Source organism: Erinaceus europaeus, chromosome 16 (assembly GCF_950295315.1).
Source record: "Erinaceus europaeus chromosome 16, mEriEur2.1, whole genome shotgun sequence".
NCBI lineage: Eukaryota > Metazoa > Chordata > Mammalia > Eulipotyphla > Erinaceidae > Erinaceus > Erinaceus europaeus.
The window spans coordinates 79,126,087-79,140,353 of record NC_080177.1 but is presented as its reverse complement, the minus strand read 5'-3'; the positions used below and the strand labels follow the sequence as shown (position 1 = coordinate 79,140,353).

At 42.8% G+C, this 14,267-nt stretch overlaps 1 protein-coding gene across 1 annotated transcript in view; it reads left to right on the top strand.

Annotated features, from left to right (window-relative positions):
* The window catches only part of SIPA1L1 (signal induced proliferation associated 1 like 1), a 322,776-nt gene that overhangs the window by 218,632 nt on the left and 89,877 nt on the right, over nt 1-14,267 (top strand). Inside the window, exon 9 of the mRNA XM_060174201.1 lies at nt 10,742-10,845. Coding sequence (XP_060030184.1) covers nt 10,742-10,845 — 104 coding nt within the window. The remainder of the gene's footprint in view (nt 1-10,741; nt 10,846-14,267) is intronic.

The window sequence follows — 14,267 nt, the reverse complement described above, 5'->3', positions numbered from 1 at the left end:
CTCGTTCGGTTATAAGATACTGACTTTTGCCATGTGCCTGTGTGGAGGTGGTTAAACATTAGCTCAGAACCAACTCGTAGACACATATGACTTGTTTTTCTCTGGGAGGGTCTAGGGATTAGTAAGTATGTGTTTCAGTCTATAGTAGTCTCTCTGATTTTCTGTACAGGAAATTAAATAAGGAATCGAGTCATGAAAACAGAAAGAGTATTCATAAACTCCACTGCAGGGGAGAATTTCCTGTTGCCATGGTGTTGCTGTTGCCGACTTGGAAACGACATGCTAGAGAGACCGCTAAGCCCCATGAATAGCCTAGACGCTTCAATATTATTGTAGCAGCCCATACTCTGCGTGCAGCTGTGCGCAGTGTTAAGCCTCAGTCTGCCCTGAGACTCTTTCTCTCCAGACGTTTCTGATATCTGCCCTATGCAGGGCCATCACGTTGTCCCAGTTTTGCTGTGTGATACGGATTATCCCCACACTCCAGATAACTATTTCTAGGAAGAGAATATAATAAACACCGGGTTCTGTAAAGGGATGGCCAGATCTGGGAGTTGCTAAGGTTATGCATTATTTAATATTTTCGCACTCCCAGCCACCTCTCAGTGAGCAAAGTATTGCAAAGCCACAGGTCAGCAATGTGGCATCAGGCAAGGCTATAAGATAAGCACTCAGTAAGCACTCTGTGTATATTGTCCCGATGGTCTCGTCAGTGGTGAGGGGTAAAGTGGGGTGAATCTGGATTCGCTAGCATAGTCTTAGAGTCATGTAATACTTTGAGCAAGAAAGAATCCTTCTCACTGACCTTTAAGGCTCTTTGTAGCCTCTTGAGACACCGCTTCTGAGGAGACTTCACACTTCCTCTTCTGTACCCTCAGGGTGTCCAGTTTCCTAACGTGAATGAAAAGCAGGAAAGCATTTTCATTCTGAAGCTCTGAAGAAGGAAGTATGCATATTTTATCTCTCTTCCTCCAAGTGAATAGAGGCAAAACCTAAAACCTTTAGCCTCATCCTATAAACAAATACTAAACAATAAGGAGCGTGGAAGTCGGAAGCAGTCCGCCTTGGGGCTCCGTGCGGAATCGCAGGCCACAGCACACCCAGAGAGGAGGCAGCTGTGTGCGGAGTTCACTTCACCGCATGGTACCCAGCTGTATTTTCGGCCAGTTACATTAATACCATTACATCTTTGGATTTGCAGACGTTAGCAGATCTTGCCTTCTTTATTTCTCTTACCCCCTCTCCCCCGTCTTACTGACTCTCCAGTTAGCCGTGTATCAGTTTACTTACTGACACCCCACCCCCAAGTTACTGAGCGACTGTTTCCAGTTGGATAACCCTACTAATAGGGCCTCAGCATTTTTCTCTCTGGTTTCCTTTTCTTCCACAGGACTTTAGTGTTCTCTTAAGCCATTGCAGAAGGAATTTTCATCTCAGAGAGAGTGAATTTCTGTTCTAGAATTTTTCTTGGTTGTCCCGTGTTTGCCTTGTGCTCATTGGGGTCCTCACACTATCCTTGACATTCTTGAGCGACACTTGAGGGTACGGAGAGAGATGGAGAGAAGGGGGAGGGAGAGAGACAGAGAGTCATCTGCAGCCCTGCTCCACTGTCCTGCAGCTTCCCCTCTACAGGTAAAGACCAGGGGCTTGAACGCAAGTCCTTGTGCGTGGGGACAGGTGCATTCTTCCAGGTGTCCCCACCTGGCCATTGCTATCATGTTCGATACTGTACCACTTGTTTTTGTTCTGATTTCTCTCCTTTTATTCTGTTCTGCCACATCCTACCGTATTCTGTCTTTGTCTACTCCATGCTACCACATTGAACACTGTTGTCTCATAATGTAACATATTCTGTTCTATTCTGCGTTTTATTTCTTGCTTCCAGACGGTGGGGATTCAGAACTTTGGTGGTGGGTGTGGATATATATATATTATGTGTATATATATATATACATATGTAGTAATTTTATAATCTTGTAACCAACTATTAAAAAATTAATAAAAATAGAACTCTTGAATGTATTTATAGTAGCTATTTCAAAGTCTCCATAGGCAACTTTGTCACCCCTGTGATTTGTGGTTTTCTTGTCACAGAAATGATTCTGGTTTGGGGTTACATTTTACTGCATCCTGTGCCCAGTTATTTTTATCTGGGTAGTAGCTATTGTGTCTGGGTTATGTTATCATTTAAGAGTATTGAGTTTTGTTTTGTTAGGCAGATATCTGCAACACGGTGTGCATGTATGAATCTTTTCTTGACTAATTTGGCCTTCTTGCTGGCTGGGATTGGCTTTTTTGCTACTGAGTACTTGATTGCTTAGTGGAAGGTGTTTGCACTGTGACCGTTTAGAACACAAGTGTCTCTCGCCCCAGCGTGAACTGTGAAATTGTCTGACTCAACAGTTTGTGATATGGTTCATTCCCAATAGGGTTGCTACCCTACTTTCCTTCCTTCCCTCCTCCCCTCCTTCCCTCCTTCCTTCCATTTATTTATTATTGGATAGAGACAAATAGAGAGGAGAGGGAGAGACAGAGAGATGCCTGCAGCACTGCTTCACCACTTGCAAATGGTTCTCCCTGCTAGTGGGGACCGGGAACCCAAACATGCACTCTACCAGGTGTGCCGCGACCTGGCCCTTGATTTCATCATTTCTTAGTGATGAATTATATACATATATTTTTATCTTATTGTATTTTTGAGAGCAATGCTCAGCGTGAGAGTCTTTGCGCAACCATTGTACAATCTCCCCCACCCCGAATAGTATCTTTAAGTATCTTATTTATTTGTTTGTTTGTTTGTTTGTTTATTGGATAGAGACAAATTGAGAGGGAAGGAGAAGGTAAAGAGAAAGAGAGACACCTGCAGCATTGCTTCACCACTTGTGAAGCTTCCCTCTGCCGATGGGGCCCCGGGGGCTTGAACCCAGGTCCTTGTGCATAGGAACGCCTACTAGGCCAGATGCAGCACCAGCCCGTCTCTCACATTATTTCACTCGGTCTCTTTGACCTCCAACTAAAGCAACCAGTCACACTAATAAAAAAATGCATTTGGAAGAAATGACTGGAAAATATATCCATGGTTAGACCCAGATGCACTTTCTGAAGACCTTATCTCTAACTTTTCTCAAAGGGAAGAGAGCCTTACTTCCTGGTGAGAGATGGAAGACGTGTTGGATCCTGAGCTTCCTCATTTACACATACTTTTCTAGCCCCTGACTTGACGTAAACAGAATTTCTGTATGTTAATGTTTATAATCTTCACAGTGCAGTGCAGATACTTACTGACTGACGGGCAGAGCAGTGAGGTCGGTTTGTCGAGTAACACCATCAGCATTCAAATTCAGATTCCCTTTCTTTCCGCATGGAAGTCAAGGTCATTGTAAAATGAGCAGTGGATAAAAAAGAATATTGATAGTAGCTGATTCCTAAGTGTCAGTCTTACACTTGCTGCCCCCTGCTCCCGGTACAATAGTGATTTTGAGGAGCCTTAGCTCCTTGGTGCATGAATGTGCACATACACCCACTCCCCGAACTCACACAGGATGAATCTGCCCGTTGCAGTACAAGATTGTGCTCCTAACCTTACTGGATGCTCACTGAAACTCATCTCCTTACCGCAGTTAAAGATGCAGTGCTCTGGTAAAAATTCATTAATTCATAAAAAATTAAAAGATTTCTTACAGGGGGCTAGGTGGTGGTACACCCAGTTAAGCGTATATAATATGAAGCGCAAGGACCTGCACAAGGATCTGGGTTCAAGCCCCCCACCTGCAGAAGGGACACTTCACAAGCAGTGAAGCAGGTCTGCAGGTATCTGCCCTCTCAATTTCTCTCTGTCTTATCCAATAAAATGGGGGAAAAATGGCCGCCAGGAGCTGTGGATTCATAGTGCCGGCACCGAGCCTCAGCAGTAACCCTGGAGGCAAAAAAACGCATATTGTATAACAAGGCAGTAAATATGGTGGATACCGGAAGTAGGCAGAATTTCTGACTTGCTAAAGTGCTTCATTAATGAATGAGGGAAATAACATAACCCCGACTGTGTATCGAGATCTTTCTTCTCCCAATCTGAGGTGAGGTCGCACAGGGTAGGATGGCTGTGGGACCCTTATCAACTAGGCGGCTCTCATAGCACTTCAGCTATCAACAAGAATAGATTCACTTGAAAGAATCTTGGTAACTGAAACTAGCAGAGAAGAGAAGGACAGATGCCAGTCGATCTCACTCAGAGGTAGAACTTGAGAAATAAAGGTGAAAGAGAAAAGACAAAGTGAAAATTGGACTGGGTGTAGGATATTGCACCAAAGCAAAAGAAAAAAAACGTAGAAAGTAGGAGCCTAGTGCATGATGGGGGTGGAAAAGGACCTTAATGGGGTGTGAGTGTGTTGTGCAGATGTCTCATGTGTCAACAACTATATTGTAAACCATTAATTCCCCATGCAGTGATAAAGGGAAAAAAAATCAGATCGACAGCTTTGTTCGTTTTTGTCTGGCATTTGCTGTGGATAGCAGTAAGTCCATTGATACAAGAGTTAAGCTTTTTTCATTTCTGTTAATTTGAACTCTGTATGCATTCACAGATCGCACAGGGTAGGATTCCATTAGACCTTTCCAAAAGTTAAATTGCCTTGGCTTGTTTTCATACATCTGGCTTTTCTGAACTCAAAACATAGCCATTAATGACCTGCAAGAGTTAATATAAAAAAATCTAATTACTTTTTTTCTGATTTGAATTCACACACACACATACTTAAATCATCCCAAGTCTTAGACTACTTCAAAGTAAAAGAATGGTGTCAAGAGAGAAGTTAAAGCTGGTTATGACATTGACGGTATCTGAAACTATTTGTGAAAAACTTATTACCTTGCAGATACCTTCTTCAAATAGAAATGCCAATATAGGTTATTATCACTTAACCCTCACTTTTTATAGCAGTTGAGAATATTCTTATCATTCGTCCATTACTTGCTGTCTTCTTATCACATAGTTTAATTATTAGACATTTGACTTTGTGACCTAGTGTAGAACCTTAGAGATTTTACATTCTCTGCGTTAGCATAAAATGCTGACCTTATTAATGGAAATAAGACACTCCGGCTGATATGGAGGAAAGCCATGCGATTATGAAGACACCCCATAGATGCCTTAATTTACTTTGAAAACTTCATACAAATGTGAAGTAGCACTATCTTCTTTCCAGTCTGCTTCTACAATCATATTTTTCTTTTTTTTAATTTTTATTTATAAAAAGGAAACACTGACAAAAACCATAGGATAAGAGGGATACAACTGCACACAGTTCCCACCACCAGAACTCCAAATCCCATCCCCTCGCCTGATAGCTTTCCTATTCTGTATCCCTCTGGGAGCATGGACCCAAGGTCATTGTGGGATGCAGAAGGTGGAAGGTCTGGCTTCTGTAATTGCTTCCCTGCGGAACATGGGCTTTGACAGATTGATTCATATTCCCAGCCTGCCTCTCTCTTTTCCTAGTGAGGCAGGGCTATGGGGAAGTGGGGCTCCAGGACACATTGGTGGGATCTTCTGCCCAGAGAGGTCCAGTTGGCATCATGTTAGCATCTGGAACCTGGTGGCTGAAAAAAGAGTTAACATAACATATAAAGCCAAACAAATTGTTGATTAATCATGAACCATTCCTAAAGGCTAGAATAATGCAGATGAAGAGTTGGGGGGGGGGTGTCTCTTCATTTTGTAGATAGCTAGTAGGCCTATTTTAGTTATATTCCAAAGGGCCCATGACTTTACTAGTTTTTCTTTTTCTTTTCTTTTTTTCCTGAGCCTGACATCTGATATGTAGGTGGATCCAAGTTATGGTCTGGAGAGATGATGTCATGGCTGGAAAAAGGACCAGAAAGCTGGATCAGGGAAGAGAGTAGCTCCCAAATATGGGAAAGGTGTATAAATATTGTTGACTGTAAAGCCCATCGATTTGATCTGATCTGGGGCCCATATTCAGCTTAGGAGCCTGTGTGACCTCTGCATCCCTGTAGATCTGAGCTCACATTCTGTGGTCATGAGTAGGAACATTCCAAGCTGCCCCAATTTCAGGACCCATCTTCCTCAGATGGTAGACAGTATATGTTATCCAGCCTCCCTTCGGAGGATGGAACATTCTCTACCTTTGTTTATCCATGTTGAGGGCAAGGTCCTATGGGTCACTCTTTTTTCTTTTTTAATTGGGTAGGACAGAGAGGAATTGAGAAGGGGAAGTAGAGAGGGGGAGAGAGAGAGAGAGAGAGAGAGAGAGAGAGAGAGAGAGAGAGAGGACCTGCTTCACCCCATGTGAAGCAGTCCCCCTGCAGGTGGGAAGCTGGGGCCTTGAACTGTGAGCCTTGTACTGGTCCTTGCCTTAACCTGGTGCGACACCATGTGGCCCCATACAATTATATTTCTCTACAGTCATGTTTAGTGTGTATCCTCACCCCTCTTCCTGTAGTACTGCAATTAAATCTATTCATCAAGCTATGTTCTTGGCCTGATTTTATATACTCATATGTGTCAGTAACACTTTAAAAGAATTATAGAAAGTACAACTTTTGTTTTCCTAATTATTTTATTAAACCTCTATTGGTTTCAAGGTTGCAAAAAGATCATAACCACAGCAGTGATGGGTTTTTTTTTTTTTCAATATAGCATATATTCATATTTTCTCCTTTTTGGGTAAAAGTTTAGCAGTTTAAGTATATATAGTACTTTCAAGATTTGGAGAGTCAAAAACCTTCTGCATCCCACAGTGACTTTGGGTCCATACTCCTAGAGGGATAAAGATAAGGAAAGCTATCAGGGGAGGGAATGGGATTCGGAGTTCTGGTGGTGGGAATTGTGTGGAGTTGTACCCCTCTTATCTGATGGTTTTTGTCAGCCTTTTGTCAGTTTCCTCAGAAGGGAAACTTTTTTCTTTATCATTTTGACCTTAATTTCGCTCATCATTTTTGAAATTGATTCCAAAGTGTTAAAATTATCTAAAATTATCAGTAGAACTCTAAGGGTTTTCAAAGTATCTCAGAAAAACGTTGGTCAGATAGCTTGCATTGCCTGACATAAGACAGGCCGGGAAGAAGACAAAGTTAGAATCCAAAAAAACAAGTCACCTTCCAGGTTGGTTTTCCACTTCATTTGTCCTGTCTGGCTGTAATCCTTTTAGAACCAGAAAGACAGATAAAGCAAATGGCATGAATTAATCCTGTATAACAGTCTCTCCTTTCCTAGTTCATTAATTTTACTTCACATCAGCCTGAAGAACATCTAACAACACGTCAAAGCTGACACATTCACTTTAAAATGTTAAAATGTACTGAAGGTATTTTGAGCAGAAGTTCCTTAGCAGTCGATCCATTCTTCATACTCAAGATCTCTCTTAAATCAAGTTGATGACTTGACTGTATCCATTTATATCTTTTGGGATGGTAATCATTAATATGTAGAAGATATTTTTCTTAGGTAAATGTGTGCACATACTCTTCCAGTTTGTTTGTTTTCATATTTAGTCCCTTTTGTTGCCCTTGTTGTTTTATTGTTGTAGTTGTTGTTGTTGTTGATGTCGTCATTGTTGGATAGGACAGAGAGAAATGGAGAGAGGAGGGGAAGACAAGGGGAGAGACAGACAGACACCTGCAGACCTGTTGGTATGCTTCTAAAAACCCCTTCTGTTTCATTAGTTTAATCCCCCCTGCTTAACACTATTCTATTTACATAACTACTGTATTCTATTTACATAACCACTGCAGGACATTGGTTCAATCCCCACTGGTTCATGATATGTTTTTGCTCCGCCCTGTCTCCTTGTCATACCCTGATTTTCACCAGTCACTTTTCTCTCCACCCTCTCTGCATCGCATCCTGTTCCCACCCTACTGGGCTAGTATATTTATAAGGACAAGATTGTTTGTAGTTTTTAGAGTTTAGCTTAGCTTGATATAGATTGCGCTGCGTCCTGCATGAATAAAGAGATACTGCGTACAACCCAGGCATGAGTCCCAGGTCGTCTGTTACCCGCCCGTGAAGCCAGCCCGGCGAAAACAACACAGACCTGCTTCACCGCCTGTGAAGCGACTCCCCTGCAGGTGGGGAGCCGGGGGCTCGAACCGGGATCCTTACGCCGGTCCTTGCGCTTTGCATCACCCGTATTAACCCACTGCGCTACCGCCCGACTCCCTGTTTGTTTGTTCGTTTTCCCCTAAGGATTATTTGCTTTGTTCTCCCTTAACTTGTTCTCAGCCCTTTACATTTCCATGTTGGCTTCAAAGTGAGGTTTCTCCAAGAAGCTCGAGAATGAAATTCAGGCCTCAGAAGTTAATTTTAAGTCTGTTTGTAAGTCACATTGTGGTGTTTTCTGAGTTTTCTCTTAGGGAAATGAAGCGACTTCATTAGGCTCACCTGGACATGCTTATTTTATTTATTTATTTTTACCTGGACATTAATTTTTTTTTTCTCCTTCCCAGCCCCATACCCACTAAACTATTTCTGGAGGCCGGAGTTAGGAATTTGCCTTCACTCTTGTCCCCATCCTCCACCCCTAAGTGATTAAATTTTGAGAACTATTATTAAAAAATAAACGGCAGTGATTGACAAGGTTCTATGGTAATGGGTATAACCCCACACCACACCTACCCCCTGAAATTGTGTTTCCCCGCGCCCATGGAAACCTCCCCAAGGAATGCTGCCTTTCTCTGTCTTGCAGTGTCCTCCCCAACAAGCAAGATTGTGTTTTGGTTCTCCGCAGTATGGTTGATGGAAACTCTAGACCCAGAATGAATGCACCTTTGCTCGTCTTACAGCCTATACGGTCAGGTCTTACAGAACAGTTACAGGTTCTTGTCTCTGGTTTCTTGGTATCAATAGACATCTTGATTTATTGATGACTAAGGGACTAGAAATTGTCATTATCTTTCTTTCAGCTTTCTTGTTTTTTAAAATTGACGGGAGTCGGGCGTTAAGTGCACAGCGGGTTAAGTGCACGTGGCGCAAAGCGCAGGGACCAGCGTAAGGATCCCTGTTCGAGCCCCCGGCTCCCCACCTGCAGGGGAGTCGCTTCACAGGCGGTGAAGCAGGTCTGCAGGTGTCTGTCTTTCTCCCACCCCCATCACTGTCTTCCCCTCCTCTCTCCATTTCTCTCCATCCTGTCCAACAACAAGGACATCAATAACCACAACAATGTTAAGCAACAAGGACAACAAAAGGGAAAATACATAAATAAATATATTAAAAATTTACTTATTTATTATTGGATAGAGACAGAAAGAAACTGAGGGAGTCTAGAGATGGACAGAGACAGAGAGACCCCTGCAGCCCTGCTTCACTACTTGTGAAGCTTTCTCCTTGCAGATGGGGACCAGGGCTTGAACCCGGGTCCTTGCACACTGGAGTGTGAGTGCTTAACCAGGTGCGCCACCGCCTGGCCCCTATCCTCCATAGGGAAAAATCTTTATAAAATCTCAGTCTCAGTGGACACTGCTGTAGTATTTATTAAGAGCGGCTTATTAAGAGCATTTCTCTTGCATGCAGTAAGACACAGTTGAGAAAGGGCTCTTCACTTGATGTCTGTGGGCAGAATTCCAGTGAACAGGAATGGGAAATGATTTCATGCCTGTTTTCACTGACCTCTAATTGAATTTTTTTTCTTTTCCTTTAGTTGTAAATACAGGTAGCAAGTCGCAGGAATAAAATCTCTACTATTGGCAGTGAAAAAGCAAATATATCTTCCTATGTTATTTTATTTATTATTGGAGTATCTTAGTCTACTGTTTTATGGTCCTCAGTCACAGTAGTTAGACCTAGTTGCCAAAACTAGTCACAGAATTTTTAGGCTGTATTTTAAGAATGATCCTTTTCTTTTTTTTTGCCTCCAGGATTATCGCTGAGGCTGGGTGCCTGCACTATACTACAAATCCACTGCTCCTGCGGCCATTTTGTTCATTTATTTATTTTGAGAGAGGAGAGTGAGAGAGAGAGAGAGACACCTGCATCCCTGCTTCACCACTTGTGAAGCACCCCCCCCCCCCACACACACACACACAGGTAGGGGCCGGGGGCTGGAACCCGGATCCTTGAGCTTCGTACTATGTGCGCTTAACCCAGTGAGCCTACCACCTGTTCCCCTTATGCAGTATTTTATATTGTAATGAATTTCTGTTGCAATCTCATGCTTTTATTTTATACGTTTCTAATCTGAAAAGGCACTGCAGAGGCATCACTGAACAGTGAGCGTGCAGAATATGGACCACAAGCCTGTGCTTGAGCTTTCTAGGGTCTTCTCATCTGAAGCCAGTTATTATTATTCTTGATTTGTTGAGATACTTCTATCGGGGCCAGGCAGTAGAACACTTCATTAAGTGCACACATTATAATGCTCAAGGACCCAGGTTCAAGCCCATGGTACCCACCTGCAGGGGGAAAGCTTCGTAAGTGGTAAATCAGGACTGCTGGTGTCTCTCTGTCTCTCCCTCTGTCCCTATCCAGTAATCAATCAATCAATAAACAAATAAATCGATAGAGATACTTCTATCAAGTGAGCAATCTGTTTATGATTGTCGAGATGTAATTGGTATGTGATATGATATAAGTAGTTATCAGGGCATAATGATTCAATAGTTGTCTATTTTGCCAAATGATCCCATGTCTAGTCACAACCCATCACTGCATTGTGTATGAATCAGAGCATTTTTCCCCGTCCTTGGTCATTTCATCGCCTTCTGTATATGCTTTTTCTGTTTCCTACAGCGGACTCCACTGGGACACATTCTCTGTACACGACCTATAAAGACTATGAAATTATGTTCCATGTCTCTACGATGCTGCCCTACACACCTAACAACAAGCAACAGGTAAGAGATGTTATGTTCCCTGTGCTTTTTTTTTTTTTTTTTTTTTTTTTTGCCTCCAGGGTTATTGCTGGAGCTCAGTGCCTGCACCACGAATCCTCTGCTCCTGGAGGCCATGTTTCCCTTTTTGTTGCTCTTGTTGTCTATCGTTGCTGTTGTTAATATTATTGTTGTCACTGTTGTTGGATAGGACAAAGAGAAATGGACAGAGGAGGGGAAGAGAGAGAAGGGGAGAGAAAGACAGACACCTGCAGACCTGCCTCACCACCTGTGAAGCAACTCCCCTGCAGGTGGGGAGCCGGGGGCTCGAACAGGGTCCCTATGCCCGTCCCTGCACCTTGCACCACCTGTGCTTAACCCGCTGCACTACCGCCCCCCACCCCCTTTTTTAAGTCTTCTTCTGTCCCTGTTTCATTTCACTTAGCCTAAGTGGCAAGTTTGTAAAAATCTTAAACCAGAACTTAATGCTGCACCTGTCCCAGCAGCAGGAAGCTTTGTGTGCTACAAACAAAGGAAGAGACACAAATGTCTAGGTTAACAGCCAGCTGGATGGTTTTGTGAATCAGTCATTGACTTTTCACCTACAGAGATTGAGGTTTTCCCGAAATCTGAAGGCAACAAGTTGAAATCATGGTGATTAGAAGACTGCAGGGTTGCAAAGAACAAACCCGAGTGGGTGTGAAGTTTCATCTCGAGAGGCCAGTGTACAAAGCAGGAAAGTTCTGATGTTTTACTTCAGACTGGAATAGAGCTTTGTTCCATTAACTTGGAGACAGGAGCCAATTATATGTCAGTGGAAGCTTAGAATTTTTTTTTTCTTCACTTGTTTATCAGAAGATAACAAGGGACATTTGTGTACATCAAACACAGTGTTTTAAAGAGATCTAAAATAAAAACACACTGTTACTAAAATGTAGTCAGGGAGATGATAAAAATGTGCAGAGTGATAGATTGTAAGGTGGAAACTGGTATTATTTTAGGGAGCATATGGTTATCTGTAAAGAAAGAAGAACCAGCAGCACCAAACTGAAACCAGAGAGCTAACCGACTTTCTTTTATAAATACAAGCAGTACAACTTTACTTCTGACCTGAAAATGTATAAAGGTTGTATTATTGTCAGTATTTCTGCTTATGGCTCACAGACCAGCTGCAGAATGAATCACATCCTTTCTCATAGAACTTTACAAATCATGCATCTGATCTAACATTGCATCATTTTGTGTTAATTCAGTCACAAAAGGGAGCAGGCTTTTGCCTCCTGTGATTACCAGAGGACTCAAAAATCAGAAGTAAAACAATGGGGGGTCGGGCAGTAGTGCAGCGAGTTAAGTGCACGTGGCACAAAGCGCAAGGACTGGTGTAAGGATCCTGGTTTGAGCCCCCAGCTCCCCACCTGCAGGGGTTCACTTCACAGGTGGTGAAGCAGGTCTGCAGGTGTCTGTCTTTCTCTCCCCCATCTGTCTTCCCCTCTTCTCTGCATTTCTCTCTGGCTTATACCACAATGATGACGTCAGTAACAACAACAATAGCTAAAACAACAATAAAAACACAGGCAACAAAAGGGAAAATGAATAAATATATTTTAAAAAATGATTTGGCTGTGAATCTGAAACTAAACCAATTTGAAGATAAAGTTCCTGATATGGAGTCTGTTGACAATTTGTTTTATGCAAATTCCAAGGTTCTGATGTCCCTGAACATCACGCTAGTGAAAACACACTAGATTTCTTATTCTGCCCAGTCAGACAAAAATTTTCAGAATATTTTCACATGATCTTGGAAAGGAACAAAAAGTTTGCTCTAGTTACTTAGCAGAAAAACATCAAATGGGAGAGGACGTTAAGAAATTAACAAGTGGGGGTAGATAATATAATGGTTATACAAAAAGACTGTCATGGCTGAGGCTCCATAGTCCCAGATTCAGTCCCCTATACCACCATAAGCCAGAGCTGAGCGACGCTCTGGTTAGTAATACACATTTAAAAAAAAAAAAAAAGTAAAAGAGAGAGAGAGATTAACAAGCTTCAACTGGTCATTTTCAATTAAACAAGGTGAATTACTGAGCAGAGGAGTTGGTATTTCAATGGATAGCTACCCACAGCCATTAGTGAAAATTTATTTCTTCTCCTTTTCTATTTTTTTGCTTCCAGGGTTATTGCTGGGGCTTGGTGCCTGCACTATGAATCCACCGCTTCTGGAGGCCATTTTTTCCCATTTTGTTGCCCTTGTAGTTGTTATTGTTGTTATAGCTGTTGTTGTTGTTGAATAGGACAGAGAGAAATGGAGAGAGGAGGTGAAGACAGTGAGGAGGAGAGAAAGAGAGACACCTGCAGACCTGCTTCACTGCTTATGAAGCGACCCCCCTGCAGGTGAGGAACTGGGGGCTCAAACTGGGACCCTTGCACTTTGCACCATGTACGCTTAACCCAGTGCGCTACCGCCCAGACCCCATTCTGCTCCTTTTTTAAAATGCATTATTGGGGAATGAACCCAGGATCTCACATATATATCTGATACTGACCTTCTGTGACCAGTTTTTCACTTGCCACTTTTCTGAGAGGACAGAAAGTACATAAAATAAACAAGAGAAAGAGGGGACTAGCAACTTAACACCTGGTTAAGTGCTCATATTACAATGAGCAAGGACCCAGGTTTAAGCCCCTCACCCCCACCTATAGGGGAAGGCCTCACTAGTGGTGAAGCAGGGATACAGGGGTCTCTTTGTGTCTTTCCCTCTCTATCTCCCCCCTCTCCCTCTCAATTTCTCTCTGTATCTAAATAAATAAATTATATATATATATAGCAAGAGAGTGAGAAGAAACACTACAGTACTGCTCCAGCATCCACAGAACCCTCTGCTTATCTTCCCCTAACATTTACTCCTCTAGGAGTATGGACGAAAATTCTTTCTGGGGTGCAGAAGGTGGGTGCTCTGGCTTCTGTAATTGCTTCTTCTCTGGACATGGATGTTGGCAGGTGGATCCATACTTCCCAGCCTGTTTCTGTCTTTCCCTAGTGGGGCAGGGCTCTGGAGAGGTGGGATTCTAGGACACTCTGGTGAGGTCGTTTGCCCAGAGAAGTCAGGATGGCATCTCTATGTGGGTCCTTTATTGTGACATTAACTTTAAATCAGACTATCTTTTAAAGAATGACATTACCTCAAAAAGACAATGGCAGGGGACTAGGCAGTAGCACACTGGATTAAACACACATAATGTGAAGCACAAGGACCAGTGCAGGGATCCCAGTTCAAACCTGTCACCCCCACCTGCACGGGGGTCGCTTCATGGACGGTGAAGCAGGTCTGCAGGTGTCTGTCTTTCTCTCCCCCTCTCTCTGTCTTCCCCTCCTCTCTCCATTTCTCTCTGTCCTATCCAACAACAATGGGGAAAAATGGCCTCCAGGAGCAGTGGATTCATAGTGC